The sequence below is a fragment of the Watersipora subatra genome, chromosome 1, assembly GCF_963576615.1.
Source record: "Watersipora subatra chromosome 1, tzWatSuba1.1, whole genome shotgun sequence".
Taxonomy (NCBI): Eukaryota; Metazoa; Bryozoa; class Gymnolaemata; order Cheilostomatida; family Watersiporidae; genus Watersipora; species Watersipora subatra.
In genome coordinates, this window is record NC_088708.1 from 48,892,966 (window position 1) to 48,914,174 (window position 21,209).

Consider the following 21,209-nt stretch of genomic DNA (forward strand, 5'->3'; position numbering starts at 1 on the left):
CATATAAGACATTCATATTTGGCTATTGTTTGTCTTGGAAGGAGCTGCAGAGAGTGTAATGGTGTGGTGGCTGTAGAAAGAGTGATATTACCGTTCTTATAGAAGATGTCATGGTTAAACAATGCTGGATATATTTTGCTGATGGTGCTGCTCGTCATCTCTTCCCAGGAAGTGCAGAGTAAGAAAAATGGAAAGCGTAAAGGTAAGTTACTTGTCGACCACATAGTCTCACAACTGATAGAGTGCGGTTCTTTGCAGTTAAGGAAATGTCGGGCAAAATATTTGAGTCCAAAAAGGTCATGCGAAATAAGAGCAATACTGGAATATTTAAAGATGTACTATACTCTTTCAACATTTCTCTAGCGTTACCCAAAGTATTGTCATGGGCAACCTGTTGAGTGAGTCTGCTATGAGCTGCTATTTTCATAAAACTGGTAGTATTGCGTTCTATAAGAGCAAGAAGTTTTAAATACAAAAGTATCGAATACGACGTAATTAAAAGTTTTATGGTTTTGAGGTGTAAACTTTAACCTTTGCTTCAACTCAACCATTTGTTTGGACCGCATACAATGATGTCACTCTATAATGATTGGTTAGTTAAAAGCTCGGGCTAAATTAGGTGGCTATGAAAATTTGACTTGAATATTGAAGGATTTTGAATGGCGTTCTATAGCACATGTTTTGGACAAGTGCGAACTTTTTGCTTAAAAGAAACAGCAATGTTCCATGCCCTATAATGAACATGTGTATCTTTCAGCATTCCGTAAACATTTCATGAACAGAGACCGATTAATTTGAGTCTTGCATGAGAAGCTCCGTGCAGCCTCCCAGTATGCATACAATACAGCCATGCCTGTTGAGTACTACATTAAACACACAGCAATGGCTCTCTGATCTTGCCGTCTAAAATACAACTACTAGTTGATGTGACTACCTCGCAGTGCGGGTCTGCAAGTTTTAAAATAATGTGAGCATTTGTTTATAGATAATATTATATAAAGCTTTTTATCATAGACAAATAGATACTCTGCGCGCTATCAGTTATAATCCTTTAAATCTCACTCCTCATAGATCTATTTATCTGCATAGTAACTGTCTAAGCCTTCGTAACGCTGCTGAAGGTGGCCATCTTTAGTCTAAAAATAAAACTTTTAAGGAGCAAATGGCGACAGAAAGATATAAAACCATTATAAGTTCCTCATAAGTTAAGAGTAAAGATCATGACGCAAACGTAAAAGAAAGATTCCGCTAAAAGCAACGGTGGCAGCTAGCATTAGTACCATACTGTGTTAGTCTGGAGAAAACTGTCAACCAATCAAATAAGTTTTTAATAGTTGTAAACTTCTTTTATGCAAACCGAGGCTATTGAGGACATTGAGGATTCTTCTAGCGCTACATAGAAATAGACTTGCATACCACTAGCCTGTGAACTCCAGATCATCTTTCAACGATTACAAAGCTCTTTGAATCTAGGGCTTAATTTTTACTACCCAATTGTTTCATTAACAAGTTTGTTTTTAATAACTTCAATTTAGTTGCATCTCTAAAGGTACCAACAAGTACCTAATTAGGTGTTACCTTCATTGCATCTTAACTCAGTTCTCAAAACCTATTGAGGTAAATCCCCTGGAATCAGAGTGAGAAACTCTCAGCTAATACACATGAGAAAGCATTAGATCTAAAAGCGTGACATACCATCTGCAGACACGGGTGTAGCCAGAGACATGATGGCTCAGACAAAGTGATGGGACAGATCTCAAATATGTACTTACTGTGGTTATGTAAGTTGGCGGCAACTAACCCACTAGTTATGGTCTGGCGACACTGTCTCTCTCGCAAGGGAGACCACCATAAGATGCAAGGGTTGATATATAAATATAGATATAAGCTCCGGCAGTTTGATCAAGCTCGTAATTATGGGCTATGAGTAGAATTAAACCTAGATGATCCTCTGATAACAAGAGTGAGATATAAAATCTCAGGCAACTACGGAGAAATAAAATTCTTTAAGAGTGTAACCATAACCCTTTGAAGTTTGTTTACTTCTCTGGAGCAATTATGTCGGCGAGCCTCGCTGATTAGCATGGGGGCTGGTAATTTCGCAAGCTACAAATGTGAAGCCATTTTAATCATTTGTCTTGTCGATCACAAAAATATCTGTTTATGTAAACAAGTTGGATTTACGAGAAAAGACAGTACTTGCAAGTTTACCACTCGAATGCTGTGCTTGACAGTGTGTTACCATGATAGCCATGGATATGTGGTATCGTTAACAAATATTCATCATCAAATTACCTTGTGATTGGGGCTAGATGTATCAGAGTTAATTTAGGTGATTGTCTAGAATGGCGAAGGAAGGCTCCTAACAGGAAGCCGGATCACATTATATTATCACTGCGTGGTAGCCGTTTGGTCCCAGGTTTGTTTGACACTTGTGTCGAAAGCATAACATTTGACCAACAAGATAGGAGTGCAGTGCTGCTTGAGTGGACAGTCTCCAGAACAACCTTGTCATCAGAGATAATTGTTCTGGCAAAGATTTTCTAGATTGCTACAATAGATTTTCTAAAACTACATAGATTTCCGGAGTCATTTTGTCATTTGTATTTTATACAATTAATTGCGTCCCAAAAATAATGTATTCAAAATCCATTTTACTAATTTATCAATGTTGAAGTTGGCTGGTTTGAGTACAAGCTTCAAAGAATCTAAGATAAAACAGAAATACATGCATCTTTAGACAAGAACTCTTTTGAGAAAAAGGAAAAAATATAATAATTTGTGTTCTGTGTTCTAATGTAACAACCACTTGGTCTCTAAGTGGAGTTGTGCTCACTTGCACTTATTTGGTTTAAGTCAAGAAAGGTGGTAAAAATATAAATCTAGCGTTTGGTATATGAATACATGTCTATTAATTTATAAGGTTGAAGGTGTAGTCTAACAAACAGGAAGTAGATGTCAATAACAAACATGTGTTCGAATCCCATACGATGTTATGTTTTTTCCAACTTCTAGCGGTGGCTTTAGACAGATGCACGGGCGTACATGGCTCTCATTATAGTAAAGATGGTTGAAATTTTAGCATATTAGGCTATTATCCCTTACAATATTGGTACATGACACAATAATTTGTGCAAACCATTGCTAACCTTTTAGCAACAATATAGGAACTGGAAAAGGAGAATTCATTTTAGTTAGATAACATTACATCTTTTGACAAAGTAAATACGTCAATGACTTCAGCCTTGAATCTTTGTTTTGTCTATGGTGCTACAAGTTATTTAGATTATGATAACAACATGCTTGCAAAAGTTTTTTATTCGTAACAACACTGGCAAAATTGCTAAACGCATATAATGTAGTTTTCAGGCTGGTCACAAAAAATAAGTTGTGATGTCAAAGCCATAACACTGCACTTTGAGCTGAGAGTGCGCTCTATATAATATTGATGTTTGGTGTCCACGTAGGCGCACTAATGAGCGCACAGGGTGTAAAATTACCGCTCTGCTCATAGTAACTGGGAACTTGGGATACCGATGAAGAGTTAAGCAAACTTGATTTATTCATAACAAGTTTATTGAATTGAAAAGTAGAACTTGAAGAGACTTGACATGTATTAGATGAGTTATCTATAATATGGCTAGTTGTCTCTTTTCTCCTCTTATGAATATCATTAGGACTAAAGTGTCTACAGGGCTTGAACACGAGAGATGGTTTATGGGGAAAGGCGTGAAGGGAAAAACAAGGATGAGGGAGACAGAGAAAACAAGGGAAGAGAGAGGGAAAGAGAGAGGGAAAGAGAGAGGGAAAGAGAGAGGGAAAGAGAGAGGGAAAGAGAAAGGGAAAGAGAGAGAGAGAGAGAGAGAGAGAGGGAGGGAGGAAGGGAGGGAGGGAGGGAAGGAGGGAGAGAAAGAGAGAGAGAGAGAGAGAGAGAGAGAGAGAGAGAGATAGAGAGAGAGATAGAGAGAGAGAGATAGAGAGAGAGAAGAGGGAGAGAGAGGGAGAGAGAGGGAGAAAGAGAGAGAGGGAGAGAAAGAGAGGGAGGGAGGGAGAGAGGAGAGAAGATAAAGGAAGGCTGAGCCAGTCAGATATAACATTAAAATAAAATGTTGCAAACTAGAGTAGAAAATGAACAACATTAGTATGAATATAAAAATAAGATTAATAATATCCTCTCTGATACAAATAACATGTATAACAGCATCACAGCACCAAAACTGGTTGGCTGACAAATATTACTGTACAAGATCACTGATATCCTTTTTTTCAAATCAGGAGTCAAGGAAACAATTGCATTCCTCCCTACAGATAGAGTGCACATGCGCTCACATGCGTGCGTATGTGTGTGTAAGAAATTAGCCATTGTGGTTCATGTCAACAATAGTAAGAATAATAATAAAAGTTAGTCATAGCGCAAAAAGATGGTGTTGGGGGTTGAAAAAATGTACAACAAAACCAGTTTTCATGTCAAACTTCTGCACATGGCGCATAATTATGTATTTTAAGTTACAAGAGATAAAGTGCAACTTCTACGAGTTTTAGTGGCTTATTTAGGAGAACATTTGGTTGAGGGGAACATTGGGAACTGGAGTTCATGAAAACAAGCCTCTTCGCTAAAGCAAAACCTCTGATTCACTGAAGAGTTTTGACTTATAATCTTTCAGTATAGCATCCATAACCCGCACTCACAAGGATAGTCTCCTCTTTGCAACAAACCACTCCGCCATAAATTTTATATCATGTTAATGTTGATGGATAAAAAAGATTTAAAGGAGTAAAAATATATTTAACTTAACAAGTTTGATGTAACCTTCGTAAGCCTTTATTTCTGAGTCGCAGTTGACTATTTGTTTTTAAACAGTAAATACAATTTGGAGTTTTATCCTCATGCTATTGTGTAAATGTTCACTGCTTAGTCTCAAAATAGTTGCAATTTTACACTAATTCAACAGGATATAAGGTCATAACTATTTTATCTACGGTATCTTTCAGCTTTTTTTAACAACTAGAAAAGTACATTGACAAACCAAATCACAAAGGCTTGTTTTATAAATTTCTTTCTTTAAATCTGAATATTTTCCACAACGACCATAATAAAAACAATTGTAATAAAAATTAATGCTCTTGTAGCAGTTATCAATATTTATCAATTTAAGTAAAACACATTATATGGTTTTTATTTTAGTTTGCTATTTACTATAGACTTGAATATTAATTTATTAAAATAACCCAAAAAAGGAGTAATTTATGAATTCTTGGCTAACCAGATCTGCTATCTAAACGCATGAACCTCTGCTATAACCTATGTGATTATGTAAAGGTATACAACAAACATTTATTAATCCTTTATTGCTAGGTGTCCAGAAACCTTATTACAAACCTCTTGGTTTGGATTTATCGTGCTACCATCTGCTTGGCACACAAACGCAAACCTATACACCGCTGTGCTGCTATTGTGAGGCTGCTTTTCAACATATCTGCCATAGCCAGCCTCTCAGCCCTCTAACACTAGGGAAATGCGTATTTGTATGAAAGGAGACTAAAATTTTGACATGCAAACCTTTGTCGGCATTCAATCCGGTATTCTATTGTCAGCTGTAAATTCGTAAAATAATTAACTAGAGTTTTCAAGTTTGCGTGTCGTGACAAGCTTTCAAGATTGGTGATTATTCAACTTGATGATGGCTGCCATTGTCCTTGACATTATATTCAAGCACTAGGATAAAAGGTTAGCTGAAGAGATGATGTTGTTTGTTAAGGCTGAGTCAGACACGGCTGAAAAACTCTGATGAAAAATTGAACATTTGGCTTGTCAATTTGAAAATGACTAAACTGGATTAAAATTTGTCAAACAATAGGAAAATATTCTCATAGATAGCAAAATATTTCCACCAAATGTTTTATTACGCCAAACATCATGAATAAATAAATGTGAATGATTCAATATGTTGTTAAACAAGCTGAAATGAAAAGAGAGTGAGATGTAAAAGCAGTACTGAGCAGGCTATCAAATATAGAAACACTTTGATATAACCAAAATATTCAAATAAATATAACCCTAATCGCCTCTTTTAAGTCGATATATCAATAATCTTTTATCAAAATATGCTTTCATAAATATAACTTTATTCATATCCATTTAGTCATATATTCATATTTATATATTTATCTATATATTTATATATCTATATATCTGTAGTAACTAAAAGCAGGTGCAAAAGCATATATAAAGAGAACTCTACACTAAAAACATAAAAGATAGTAAGTGGAGTAAAAAATAATAAAAAAATATTAAGAAGAAAGTAAACTTTCAGTAATAGCGCTATTACTGAAAGTTTACTTTCTTCTTAATAGTTTTTTCTATTATCTGTAAGTCTATATATCTATATATTTATTTATTCATATATCTATATATCTGTATATCTTATTATGGCTCCATAGATCCATAAATCCATAGATGTATTTATCCATAGAACCATACATCTATATTCTATATATCCTTATACAAAAGTAAAGTAAGAGAATTTTTACGGAATTTGTAATTAATGATGAGCAGAAATTAAATGATTCAGCAAAACTGAATTTGTTACTGCGGTATTTCATTTATGCCATATAAATTTTCCTATTCCACCATATTTTTTCGCCTCCAATGCAAGATTTTTTAAACAATAAAAAAACAGTTTATCAATTTTGCTGAAATATATAAGAATAAGGTTTGTGATCAGCCACTAATCATTGATTTGTTGTAAACCTGTTTGGTCTTTTAAAATATATGCCATAATCTCGTTTGCATCATCGAGTAACATAAAGATCATAGCCTTTTTTTATTCATGTTTGTCTCACAACTCACATTGCGTAGATAATATTGGGTATCACATTAACAGGAGATATGGCAATGATTTTTTGCACTAGATATTCCAATATAATCAATATAGTAACTAATAAAAGGAATTTTTCATGTTAATTATTAGTTTGGAACTTTTCTGCTAACAGCTGGAATTCCCAACAGCAAATTGCTAAAAGGATAATTGTAAAAACGTTTTTGATGTTTGAGTTTTAAAGTTCTATGAATGAATCGCTGTATCACTTATATGCGACTTACACTTAAGAGAGTTAAAAGCTTTTTGTAAAATCTTGCTAAAAAGAAACTTTATTCTTTTCATGACTAGAATGTAACACAAAATAATTTGAGAAAACGAAGTTGAAATCTTTCTGGAGTTGTACTTCCATGGTGTGTATAAGGCAACTCCAGATTAACCTAACAAATGTTTTGTATGCTGAAGAATGTTTCAGGAGTTGTAACTTTTTATAGTTTCTTGCAAACGATTAGGACTGTGGATGTTTCGCAAAGTTTAAAGTGAACACAACTTGCTTCTAATTTATATCCCAGTGTGGACATAAATTATGTGTAGTAATATGTGGACACTGTCCACACAGTTTTTGTGTGAGCTGTGTGAGTTTGTGTGAGTTTTATTTGAGAGCTGTCTTGGCTTTTATAGAAGTAATGCATAGGTATGGGATATGCATTACTAGTAATAAAAACAAAGAAATTGCTGCTTTAAAAAAGCTAGTTTGTTGATATTTGACACAATTTTTTTAATTTTCTGAAATTAGCTAGAATTTCATAGATTTATGTATTATAGAATGCCTATGACTACTTTTTTAAAATAGGCACTGATCATTTTTGCAATATAGTCTTGTTTGGTAGTTTTATTGTACATATATTTATTTTTTGCTTTATTGCTATACTTAAATTCAAAATTTGTTAAAGCAAATATTTCTATGATCCTAGTAAGTTATCTGTGTATAATATTGCATATGCATAATCTAACAGTGCACAGTTTTGATCTACACTCAATTTTTTCTTGCTAAAAAATATATTAATCCACTGTGACTAATAAATAAACGCAAGATTGACATGTACAAATGGAATCTGGAGTTGTCTAACTATATAACAAGGTAAAGTAACTCCAAATAATAAACATCTGGTTTTGCGAATAGTATGTTTGTAGTGCAATTACTGTCAAAACCTAAATTCATGATATGCAAATGTTAAGCAAAAAGTTTTAAAAAAATGGCAAGTGTATTTTGTGTGGCGGTAAACAAAGACTTGCATTTGAAACATAATCTAGTCGATTAGCTTTTAGGTTAGTCGACCTGCATCAACTATCAATAAGAAGAAATTTTTCACCTGCCACAAAGGAAAAAGATATTATTCTTTGAAAACAAGTGACCCTCAAGTGTACTGATTCATTGCGTGATAAGATTTAAGGCAATGCCGCCCGAGTGCAGTGGTTGACGTTATAGAAGCACACAATGGCACAAGATTTTGAATTAAGCGAATTGAATTGTTGTGTGTGTTATTATATTTACTGCGAATGAATCGAAGTTGGACATGCCAGTGAAGCAACTATTATAACTGACTGACCTTTTTTGTCTTAATTTAAACAAACATGTGTTCATAAATAAAACATAATGTCTATAGGCTTTTTATGTCGAGGTTAAACATCTTATTAAAGTTTGATAAGCCTGCAAACTATGGAATTTGTTTGGTTGAGCATCTCGGGTAAACGAAGGCTGATTGAAAGAGGCTCAGGTTACAGGTGAAACCAGCAGTAAGCGTTGACGCTGAGTTAAATACACGTCTGCAGCATACTCTTAGCAGCCAATCACATATCTTATATGTTCGCCCATGTTTGTTATAATGCAGTTGTTGTGGCAATTTCAGAGCTAATAATGCTTTCAACTCTAAATGATTTAGTCCAAAGTCTACTTAGATGTTTCTAATATACTATTACGAATGTACATTATAGATGTCTACAGGATTAAGAAGAGTTTTATTAAACTCCCCAGATTCTGAGCTACTTTACAAATGTATATTTATCAGATTGTAAAGAAGGATATATCTAAGTATATACGTAAGTGCTTAAAATATAACCTTTATTGTATATCATATTATGTTATACTAAATTATAATATATCTCCATATATACTATATACATATATTTCATATACTATGTATACATATATTACATATACTATATATACATATGTTACATATACTTATATACTAAATACTATATATAGATATATTACATATACTTGTATACTATATATATAGATATATTACATGTATACGTATATACTATATATAGATATATTACATATACTTGTATACTATATGTATACATATATTACATATACCTATATACTATATATACATATATTATATATACTTATATACTATATATGTGCATATATTACGTATACCTATATACTATATATACATATATTACATATACATATATACTATATATACATATATTTATATACTATATATACATAAATGTATATATCTATCTTTTTTACTGATATATTTTTCAGACAGGTAGATAGACAGATATCTTTCTATCTGTCTGATATATATATATATATATATATATATATATATATATATATATATATATATATATATATATATATACACTTGATACTTTCAACAAATCTTATTAAGTAGAAATACTTACGAGTTTGTTACTAGGTTATGAGAACTTTTCCTGAATTCTCTGATGACATTAATTTATTTCGGGAGCTCATAACATGCTTCAAAAACTTAGAATTTTTGTTCAGTAGAATTATTTCGCTTTCTTCGCTTGCGCTAGTTACTTAAAACAATAATAAGTGAAACAAGACTTATCGGGCAGCAGAAAACGTTTGAGTCAAATTAATTGCTTTTGTCGAAAAGACCATGATGGGCTGACAGGACTTTTTAAAACTGCAAATAATACAAAACTGTAATCCCAAAAGTAGCTTAGGCCCAATAGACCGAATAACTACATTTTTTAAAATTGTTCGGACGGTATTTATATTTTATAGTGATGTACTTTCAATCTCGGCACAATTTTGAGAATTCCTCTGCTCTGTTGATCACCTGATAACATGGCATAGAAGCTGTGAAATGTCAGCTAGTCATAAGCATAAAGGCGACACAACTGCTGACTAGCAAGGGCTGCTTATAATAGGAGTTACAAGCATTGCTGTTCTCATCTCATGCCAGCAGCGTCTACAACACAAGCAAATGGTACACACTAGCATGATTCTGGACTATAACTAGCATGACTACAGTAAGCCGCCTATTTATCTCAGCAGTCATATTTGTATGTCTATGTTTTACACAAACTTTCATTCGTCTGGCCTTAGGACAGGAAACTTTGCTCAAGTGCGCAGCGTCTGCATAAAAAGTAGGAACAGCAAGGATTATACTAATTTATCCCTTGCGGGAAGCTTACAAGGTTACCTGGCAGGCTTATTGCGGTTAGTACTGCAGACTCGAATACGAATACTAGCTGGTCTTGCGGTTAGACCATGTTTAAGTCAATTATTTTAATAAATTATAACATATATAGTTATACCAATTTAATTAGCATAATTGACTGATAGTCAACTGAGGGGAGTTGAGGCAAGACCAGAGGCCTAATGGATGACCAAAACTTCTTTGTACAATATTAAGCAGTGTTTTAGTTACACCCTTTCGCCGTTGTTAACTTAATTTCAATTCAATGAATAAGCAAACAAAGAGGCTTTGCTAGGCTTATGTTCAAACACGGATTTGATTTATGCGCCAGTGCTCAGCGGTCTAATGCTAGTATGTAAACAGGAGCCGGACTTAAAGAACAACATGATTATATAACATCCTTGAGTCAGCGCGCAATAATAAATAATAATGATTGGAAATACTAGCATCGAAATAATATAAGTTGTAGCGATAATTTAAAGGCTGCCAGTGCTGCCTTTGTAGCTAATCAATATTGTTTATTAGTAAATAAATGCAGATGTTGAGCAGCTGCCTACTGTTGTCAGAGAATAAATTGAAAGTGCTGGACTATGGCACCATAATGGCTCTAAGGTTTCCCCATTCAGTAGGAATGCTGTCGCCCTAACATTAATTTGTTTACTTTAAAATAATAATAGGCACTCGTGTAAATTTTAAGCATATGTATATGTTAGTATGTTTTAATAAATTTTAAAAGCCTAAACAAAATTAAAACATTCACAAATAACAAAATGCTATTGATAAAATTATGCTCTGTCTCTAGCTCTGGCAGCTCTTTAAAGAGCGCAAACTTTAGATTTCGTTATTTGTGACCTAGTAAGGAATTTATAATTTATATCTCACTTCCTGTCACAAGGTGTCACATGAAAAGATGAGAACAGATGTTTGCGAGATACCAAAGTCAAATAATAGACAATACGTAATTGAAAGAACATAAATTTGTGGAAAGGGATATTAAGTTAGATGAAAAGGATGCCTTTGTTGAGAGAGTGGCTTATTACGGGTCTGTCAGTGGTACTTCAGCAGTCAAGTGTGATGAGAACCAATACCGAGGTGTACCTGAATCGTGCGTCTCTGCAGGCGCCTTGTTCACCGATCAACCGTAATGACCTCTCGACCTCAACTTTTCTAAAAGCTCATTGGCTAATGCTAAAGCCCGTGCTGAGTAATTATTAGATGGAATGAATGAAGGTTGTGATGATCACATTGTTGTGTGATGAAGCTAGACAAGCATGAGTTGGTAAACTTAAGTTCAGTGTGGCGTAAGTAGAGATACCGACAGAATATAACTTCACAGGACTATACAACAACAAGTTTCATGACTGACCGAATGCAACTGCAGCATCAAAATACTATGGACTTTGGCAAGAAACGAACTAGATTTTGACATGCTAGGATATACACTTGTCAAATATTTCTGCCTTACTCTGACTCTCTGTCAAGTCTTTGCACAGGATAGTAATGAAGGTACGGCACCGGCGAGTTTGTTAGATGGCAACGGTAAGAGCATGAATAGATAGAAGATATGTGTGAATGTACCTAATAGTAGTAAGTTATTAGTAGGGTGGTACCTTCTGCAGCACTCGTAAAGTCATGTAGAAACATTATTCCGTAGGTTAAATTACATGAACTTCTGATACTGTCTTTTATATTCAAACCAACCACTTATCACTTTATTAATGTAGATATATGTCATCAATGTAGCTATAATGATGACCTGTAGCTACAATATTGTCATAATGTAGCTATACAGCTGCACTGTAGTTAATGTAGCTATATGTCATCATTGTAGCTATAATGATGACCTATAGCTACAATGATGTCATAATGTAGCTATATAGCTGCACTGTAGTTAATGTAGATATATGTCATCATTGTAGCTATAATGATGACATGTAGCTACAATGTTGTCATAATGTAGCTATAGGCTACAGCTGCACTGTAGTTAATGTAGATATATTTCATCACGCATGTAAATAGATGTCTCCGTTTTATTAGAGGTCGTTAATTTATAACACTATAAAAGTTTTTAGATAGGCTATAGATAGTTTTGTTATGCAGAATCAATTTATGACCCAGTTGAATTTCAGTAAAAGTGTTAAAAAGATAGACACATTGCCATCTCTTTTATCTTCTCTTCTCTCAACATAGTTAAACTTCTAGACAAAATGTTGAGATCTATCGAAAGTCTACAAATCTTTCATTACGTTTATCATCTTCAGCATAGGAGATAGAGAGCTTAACTCTCAAAAAGCCGATTTTGAATCATTGTAAAACAATGACTGAAACATCCGAATCCGATGCGTTCCCAATGTGATTTATTTCTCACGGAGAGATAAGCATCTCAGCCTAATCCATTAAGTGTCAGTTTACCTGTTTTTTCATCAACTAACTCGGTACTCCGCAGACAATAAGCTACTGTACTATATATATAAAACTACAGGAAATCTGCCTCACTGCGCAACACCTGTGAAGGTGTTATGTATAAAGTTTCAACCAGTTTATAAGATGCATACGAATTGATCCTAGGGTCCATCACAGCTGGCTCTCAAACAGATCTGCTCGGTTATTGTTTCACTGAGATTAGGTTACTTAAAAAGACCAGATCTAGCCGTGTGTTTTGTGTCAAGCTAAATAGCCCCCAGGAGGCGTCCCAATTGAATTGCATAATTAAGCATCTATGTAAATTAAATGCTGTTGGCCAAACGTTCGCCACTATTAGTTGTTTGAGGTTTGAGAATGAAGAGGTTGTTTCTTATTCCGACCACAGGCACTACTCCAGCGAGACAAACCACTCGGCTAGTCTGCGCAGGCAACCAGACGATCCTTTGCAAGCTTTAATCCAGTAGATAATGCGTGGATACCCTTCATATGTATTGGAAAAGCAGTTTGCTGCGTAAACACTATACTGTTTGATATTAAGCTATACTAAATTATTCGAAAGCAGTGTTTACAGTACTTGGTATACACTGGAGGTTTATCTCTCCCTTAGAGTTTACCGAGCAAACGTGGTACTCACGGCTAAGCTCGATGTTATCCTAGCCCGCTGACGATATACATGTTAGGTTAGCTGTTGACTTAAGGGTTTAGGGTTACAGAACCTATGATTAAACGCTGCTACTCTACTCTTAAAATATATAAAAGCTGATAATTACGCGCTGAAAAACACACCTGGCGGTCTGTTCGTCATTCTTCAACATTTGACATTTGACTGTTGATGACCTCGGCAGCTTCTCTAGATATTTTATTTTTGCCGATCTGCAGCAGCAATTAAAGTCACAAATTATCAAAGTCCCTTATCCGTGTGCCGACTAGTAAAGTCAACATAATTAGATAAGGGTGTTTGCTAGCGAGTGCCGAGTTGCAGCTAGCGCTTGGCCCTTGTGACAAACTCTTTCATCGAGCAGTTTCGTATATATCCAGATATTCTTCATCAGAAAATATTTCAACTATGGGCTACAGAGAATAATTCTCATTGGCAAAGGACAAAGATCAATCTATTGTTTTATAACTAGGTATTTGTAATAATCTCTGCACTAGCAATCCATCGTCCAATAATCTCTGCACTAGCAATCCATCGTCCAATGATTTCTGCTCTAGCAATCCATCTTCCAATGATCTTACACCTTGAAAAAGTCAATCAGCTTTTTCAACTTTTGATCACAAAAAAGAAGCATCGTAACTGTGCGCTCTTTTTTGGATAAATTTATTAAAAAAAGAAACGCATTAGGTGATGACATATTTAGCCAATTAGAAGTGATCAATATCAAATAGTTACAACATAAATGTACAGGTTTTACTGAGTATATTGATAGCACCGCTGATCACATAGAAGACAAACATTCATTTGTGAAGTTCTGGCTTTAATCGTGGCATTGACTCTCCGCTAGTCATTAGTATTCAGTTCCTTTTAACCTCTGACTCCAGTGTAAAGTATAATTGATTACCATTGACAAATATAAATAAATAATAAGTGTGGTTAACATTCTACAATTCTGAATATCTAAAGAACTTTTGTAAATTTATGTATTTACAAAAATCTTGAATTGGAGGAGTTAATACTGGATTGCAATTCGGTAAAGCTCACCAATCTTGTGGAGTCTTCTATTGGTTGTGCCCTTAAAATAAGAGTTCTTCATTTGGTAAATTATGGCTTGATATGGTAGTAGAATACGGTAGGACAAAGACTAGCTGCAATAATAAGGTTTGTTTTATTGTTTGTTTGAAATAGCATTAAATTACTAATCATTAACAGAATGGTGTTTTTCATTACATTCCAAAAAGAAAATAATCAGGAATTATTGAGCGAGTTGAACAAGTGTTTTAAAAGTTGGTAATCTAATAGTATTGCGGAGGAGCCAGGATAGTGAATTGAAGGTTGTAGTAGCAGAAAGTTCATAAACTGAAACATAAAATGGTGGATGTAGTATGTCTATGTTATGGAATAGAAAACAATGTTTGTCATATGTGTGGAAGGATAAATACAAATATTTTGGGCATAGTTTATGCAGGATTTTAAAACCTCTAACACAAATGCAGTAACGTTTGAGGTGTTTTGATATACTAGAAACCATTGTACCGTTGAAGGTTTTCGATCTTCAAAACCTTCACCATTAGTAAATATTATCGCTATTGTGATTAATGTTAGTGTTGTTATTTGCAGATGCTGGAGATGAGGAAGCAGACTCAGTATTTACTCTCCAGCCGGAACCGATCTACTATGTATCAACCAAACGTTCAGCTACAATCAAATGCGCTGCCAAAACGGCAGCCTACATTCACATTAAATGCCGAGATACTTATATAGAAGATTCTGAGATAAGCAAATCTACAGCGACAATCAGCGGCATAGAAATACTTACAGTGAGTGTTAGCTTGTTTGCATGTTTTCTGTGTAAACGCCTATGATAGCTCTAGCGCGTTTGCTAAAATAAATTTCTGATTTATCTAAACATGCAACAGACTAAAAGCAATACAACAGGCTGGACAAGCTGTTTGCCAGTACATCGAGAAATGCAAGTCATATCGTTTCCTCATGAGTAAAGTACTTGTATTATATCGACTGGTTTTTATGTTTCAGGTGAGTTCTGAGGTGACAAAGAATACTATTTTTGAAATACTAGCGAGGTACACGTGCGTCTGCATTGCCGTGCTCGATGAAGGTGAAAGACAGGTTCGCAGCAGCGCTGGAGAATTTAGAATCGCTCGTAAGTAGAGTCTGTGCAGAGGGTTTACAATCATTCGTTTTTGTGGAGATGACCGGCAGTTTATTTGTTGAACTCATAGACACTGTCATACAGTGCATTACGAAACTGTTGTATGTTGAACAATCGAATGTACGATTTTTCGTCAGAAAATATTTACATGTACATATTTACTTAAAGAAAGTGATTTGTGCATGCTATACAAGTTTAGTGAAAAAATTTATTTTTTTACTTTTGCATGAGTGGCTGCTTTATTTAGAGATTGATCACCATGAAAAAACCTTGAAATGGGAAAAACCATGACTATCTATCGTGTTCGAAACACTGCCTGTCAAATTTAAGTTTGATGTACCATGTGAACTGTATAGAAAGGAGTTATTTGAGTCAATATTTACAGAAATAACTAGTGTACTAGACATTAATTTGTATGTTCAAATCTTCTAAGTCATTGACTGATTTCACAACCACATTTACAAAGATAAGTTAAATCATTGGCTGCCTAGAGCGTTATTCGTCATGTTTGGTGATAGCTGACTTTGATGACATCGTGTCGGGCTATTTGAAAAGTACAACCCAGGGCAGTGACAATGACCACGTGTAAATATCTAATGCAGACTTCCTTACCATGGCTTGTCACAGCGTGGTTTGTCTCTGCAAACTTCTCCTCTTACTGGCTATAAGAATAGGGAACTGCCTAAAGTGACATTTTTGCTGCCAAAGTGTTAATTAAGATCTTAACATGAACTCAGCAGCGGCGTAACGCTACTCTACCAGTGAGGACGCAGGCAGCCTACCCTATTATCCATGGCTTATCTAGTTACATTCAATTAGCATGGCATTAGCATACATTACAGCATAGCCTGATGAAGATTTTCTTGCTGAACATCAGTGTGACTGATTCTTAGTCCTATGTATTATGTTTATCTCTTTTAGTTCAGCAACTTTACCTCAGCTTACTTTTCTGTAAGAACAGAAATATTGTGATCTTCATAATATTTTAAAATAGTTTATTCATATTTTGTTTTTATATAGAGGACAACCATAAGAACAAATGATCTATCAAAGATAATAATAATATAATAATATTTTATTACTAATTACATATATTAATATGTAATAATAATGTATTGTTATAATAATGTATTATTATACTATTATATAAAATATAATTATAATATATTATAACTATATTGTATATAATTGTAATATATTATAATAGTATAATATTATATTATAATATATATACTATATTATAACAATATAGTATAATGATATAGTTTACGAGTATATTATAGTAATATACATGTATATACACCTTAATAACACATTGTTTGTTAATACAGCAACAGTTTAATTGAATGATAGAATACAAGCACTTTATTATTGCTAATGGTGATAAGTGAAGTGTATCCGCAGCATTGCCAATGACAGCATTGCCAACGAGCGGCACTTTAGAATTTTATAATCCAATAAAAGTGGATTGACATACTATGAAAAGGATAGATTAAAATTTAGCCATCAACACTGAAAGAAATCCAAGATGAAGGAGTAGAGAGAAAGAGGCTCACACAGTTCTATTTACCAAGAGATTACTTGAGCTTAGGGGTTGATCCATCAGTCCTAAGTATATGCGACCAGCCAGTCTACACGATTTTCTAAACTACCTGTTTTCAGCCTAATTAATGCTGTCGGCATCTTCTAGGCTTAGCAAAAATTAATGTACAAATTTAGGCGGCATTCAATTCCCAGGGTACCTGCTCCCATGTGTCATTGATGCGCATTTGTGATTGCCGTGACAGTGTGAAATATGTAATGCCTGGGTAGCTTTAGCGTGGAAGAATGTTTGTAGTGATCAGCATTGAAAGACGTTAATGGGTTCTTCGCTGACTGAGTTCTGTCAAGAAGGCTTTATGATTAAGTATAAACATGCACTAGACAAATGTTACGCTTTTGTGAGACTTTCAAAGACAATTGAATTTATTTTGCTCTTTTATATAGCGAGAATTATCAACAAATCAATTGCTGTTTGGTAAACGAACTTAAGATGTAGGTAAGCCCGAGAATGGCTATTTTCCATTAAGAGCTGTGTACTATATAATAAGTTTTTTAGAAGAATTTTAATTACTAAAACTAGTTTTTTAATTGAGTGATAAACAGAAATTTCACCGCAAGGGAAAGTTTCACCGCTAGGAGAGTTTTGGCTCTTCTTGTATTAGCCAGTACTGTGGCAGCTGACCTCTTGAACCTTGCTGACAGTTCTTCAGATTTGTGTCCGACCCTGTTAAATTCTGGCCTGATTTCAACTTCATTTTTCCCACATGAAACGGGTTCTGCTTAGCAAGAACCAGAGGAATGCGTGCTAATGAATACTAGTGTGTGCTCATATGTGTAAGAGGATGTTGCTTCTGGTACACAGTATTCTGTTACAGCGTTAAAATATGCTGCCACAGGAACTGGGTAGGTGATTGAGTAGTCTTAAGCTAACATCATGCCATATCGGCTGCCAGCCTGCTCTTCAGTTTAGTCCGTTCTGTCATAGCGTATTGATTGCAGACTTGGAAAAGAAATTCCCACAATCACCTATCGAGATATCACAGGAGTTTGGAACAGAGGCTGTCCTCATTTGTAGAGCTCCTGATGGAACTCCGGAACCTTACGTAAGTATGGTCTAACTCTCCTCTCCAATATATTACTTATTCTTTAATGAAATTTAACTTGTATATTTAGTGATTTATTACACCTTAAGACGTTGCCATCTGTTAGACAACTTTTTTTGTAATTTGTTTTTTAAAAAATTAAAAAAAAAATTTTAATACTATAAAATAAGTAAAAAATTATAATTAAAAGAATAATAATAAAATTAAAACAATATATGTTTAAATGTTGTGATACGATAATGAACGTTCAGATTTTTTATTTATTGGTTGCAGATTTTCTGGAAAAAGAACAATGTGAGAATAGACGCGGAGTCCTACCCATCAAAATATTTAGTGACCAGTGAAGGTTCCCTCGTAATCAGTGATGTGAATGCTCAAGACGAAGGAAACTACACATGCGTCGCAGACAACGAGTTTTTCACCAGATCGACTGAACCAGCTAAGCTTCACGTCTACAGTGAGTTTTCTCTAGACAATGTTATAATATAGTATCCAGAATTGGTGTAAAACAGTGCTTAGATATTGACGATCTTCCACAAGCATTTCCTGTCAGTCTTCTTTGATAAGGTTTAATTTTATGCGAAATAATGAACCAATAGGATCAGAGTACAATGTGCACCTTTACTATGAAGCAACTTATAGAGTATTGTGTATTGTTTTCAATATTCACTAATTAATATTCTTAATATGATATTAAACAAATAAACAATATTGTTGATAAATACTGACACTAGATCAATTGAACAACACAAATGTTAATCATCCAGTCTGACTGAATGATTGTTTGTATCAGAGTTCAATCTTGGACACTTTTCTTTAGGAAGCCTAAATTTTATTTCATGGTAATTCATCAAATTGGTAACTGGTAAAGTGGAGGCAATAAAACTTTAAAAGGTCAAGGTTCACCTTTTCTGGTGCAAACATCAGCATGGCTGACGATTAGGAATGTATGAATGAGCCCTACGGTGTTTGATTTAATTTTCATTAAATTTCGTCAAACGATAGCAATCATGACATGGGATACTTTCCTGTCAAATCGACTTCACCTTAAATATTCGACAACCCGAGCTATCGTCTTGTGTTACAACAAGATTAGGATCTTACGATGAAAGGATGAACATAAAGAAACACGTCTCCAGCTGTCCCTCAGTGCGCTACTACACGCTGCCATTGTCTAGCATAGCTGTCCCTTCGTGAGCCTCTACAAGCTAACTAGAATGGCTCTCATAAACACCTAATGCTCAGGAGGTTTTAAAAAGTCGAGAGATTTAAGTAACTGGTCAATTTTTTTTAAATGTGTGTATTGTTAAACATTTTGTTATTAAGCTCTAACTTTCAGAAGAGACTCAGGTCGACAGCGTTGATTAGTATTAATGAGTGCTGCAAGAGAGGACGGACTGTTTCTTTCTACTAGGAGATCGACATACATTTTCAGTTTTATGGTAACTCTGTCTCCTTAAAATCTCCATCTCCTCCTCTCTCACTCGTTTCTCGATTTTCTCTCTCTCCTCCCTCTTCCTCTCTTCCTTTCTCTCGATCGGCAGGCTGTTTCAACAATGGCTGTCATATGGTTTAGGTTTTATGGTAACTACATGACACAAACATTAAAAATTTTTGCCCCAGCTCCTTTTAGCGTTGTTAGAAATTTGTAAGAATAAAAATTCAAATCTTGCAAGAAATTATTCTTTCCATGTCGTGCTAAAATTAGCAAAGTTTCTAGATGTCAAAGTTTGCACGTTATAGAGGCCTACAACAAGCTATTACATAGTTACACAAAGTAAAACAGTATATTAATTATGTATAGAGTCTTTGCTGTGAAGTGAGTGATGAGTGACCATAAGGGAGTTATTACAAAGCGTCGACTCAGACGATGTTGATTGCGAAGCAGGCGTGAAAGTAATTACAGCAAAAAGAGTTCTGATGGAACAGGCACCTTATCTGTCAGCAACCCACATGTGGCTTATTTGATCAGCAATTATGATGTAGGGCTAGGTGTAAAAAACATAGCTAAGCTTAAATTGCTATTGCTGTTTATGCAGGGAATGGAGGGTGGTCCCAGTGGGCCAACTGGGAGGAGTGTGATACTGTCTGTGGTAACGGTTACCAGAAAAGGCGGAGACAGTGCGATAGTCCACCTCCAAGTGGGCGAGATGGTCAGCGTTGTGACGGACAGGATGTTCAAAGTAGCCCCTGTACGAAGCACTGCTCCCCGGGTCAGTTTACTAAAATTCCTTATTGCTTTGTTTATGTTATATATCGTATTTTATGTTATATAACATAGTTTAATTGTTATGAAGCGATCATGTTTAGCAGGTTTTAAAGAAGAGAATAAATGATTTTTAGGTGCAGGCTTTTGTAAATTTATAAATCTTGAGTTAGAGAACCCGACCCAGGGTTAGGGACCCGACCCAGGGTTAGGGACCCGACCCAGGGTTAGGGACCCGACCCAGGGTTAGGGACCCTTTACAATGACGAACTCGAATTAAAAATAAGTCAAACAAATCCAAAGATATGTGATTCATGGTTGATAAACAGGCAGAGCCCAGCTTGTAGAGTAAAAATATAAATCTATGCACTAGCTTCTTAGGCAGAGATAAGGTTGCGTTATTCGGTCATCTCTCCGCCTTGCCAGATTAGACTGGGCAGTGAAGAAAACCCCTGCTAAGTAGAGTGAGAGTTTTTTATCAATCTCACTGACAGGTGCTTGTTTATAGCCTCTGTAATAAGATTTCTAACTTATGAGCTTACTTGTACCCTTAAGCCCTTAAATGAGCTATATTCGGGAACGAAACCATCCCGCCCTATTACAAAATGTAAAAAAATGCTTTGGCATTGAAGGTCACAACATCACAATGGGTTCTGTATTTAACTAGCTAATATAATGATAGAGGGTGCTTGTGAACCTAACTTTTTTCTAATCCAGTCAAGTATCAGGTGTTATTAATACCATCCATTGTAACTGAACGTATGAACAAACCATTTGGTTTAGTTGCAGAAACATCGGATAGAATTGAA

At 34.8% G+C, this 21,209-nt stretch overlaps 1 protein-coding gene across 2 annotated transcripts in view; it reads left to right on the forward strand.

The window, feature by feature from the left end:
- The first annotated feature begins 55 nt into the window (after positions 1-55).
- Positions 56-21,209, forward strand: part of LOC137393628 (netrin receptor UNC5C-like) — a 34,609-nt gene continuing 13,455 nt past the window's right edge. The window contains exons 1-6 of one of the 2 annotated variants that reach the window (XM_068080276.1): positions 56-202; positions 14,997-15,196; positions 15,414-15,540; positions 18,091-18,194; positions 18,468-18,651; positions 20,234-20,407. In XM_068080276.1, coding sequence (XP_067936377.1) covers positions 106-202; positions 14,997-15,196; positions 15,414-15,540; positions 18,091-18,194; positions 18,468-18,651; positions 20,234-20,407 — 886 coding nt within the window. In that variant the 5' untranslated portion in view covers positions 56-105. Of the gene's footprint in view, positions 203-11,612; positions 11,834-14,996; positions 15,197-15,413; positions 15,541-18,090; positions 18,195-18,467; positions 18,652-20,233; positions 20,408-21,209 lie in introns of those variants that run through there. The other variant, XM_068080268.1, reaches the window with a different exon arrangement.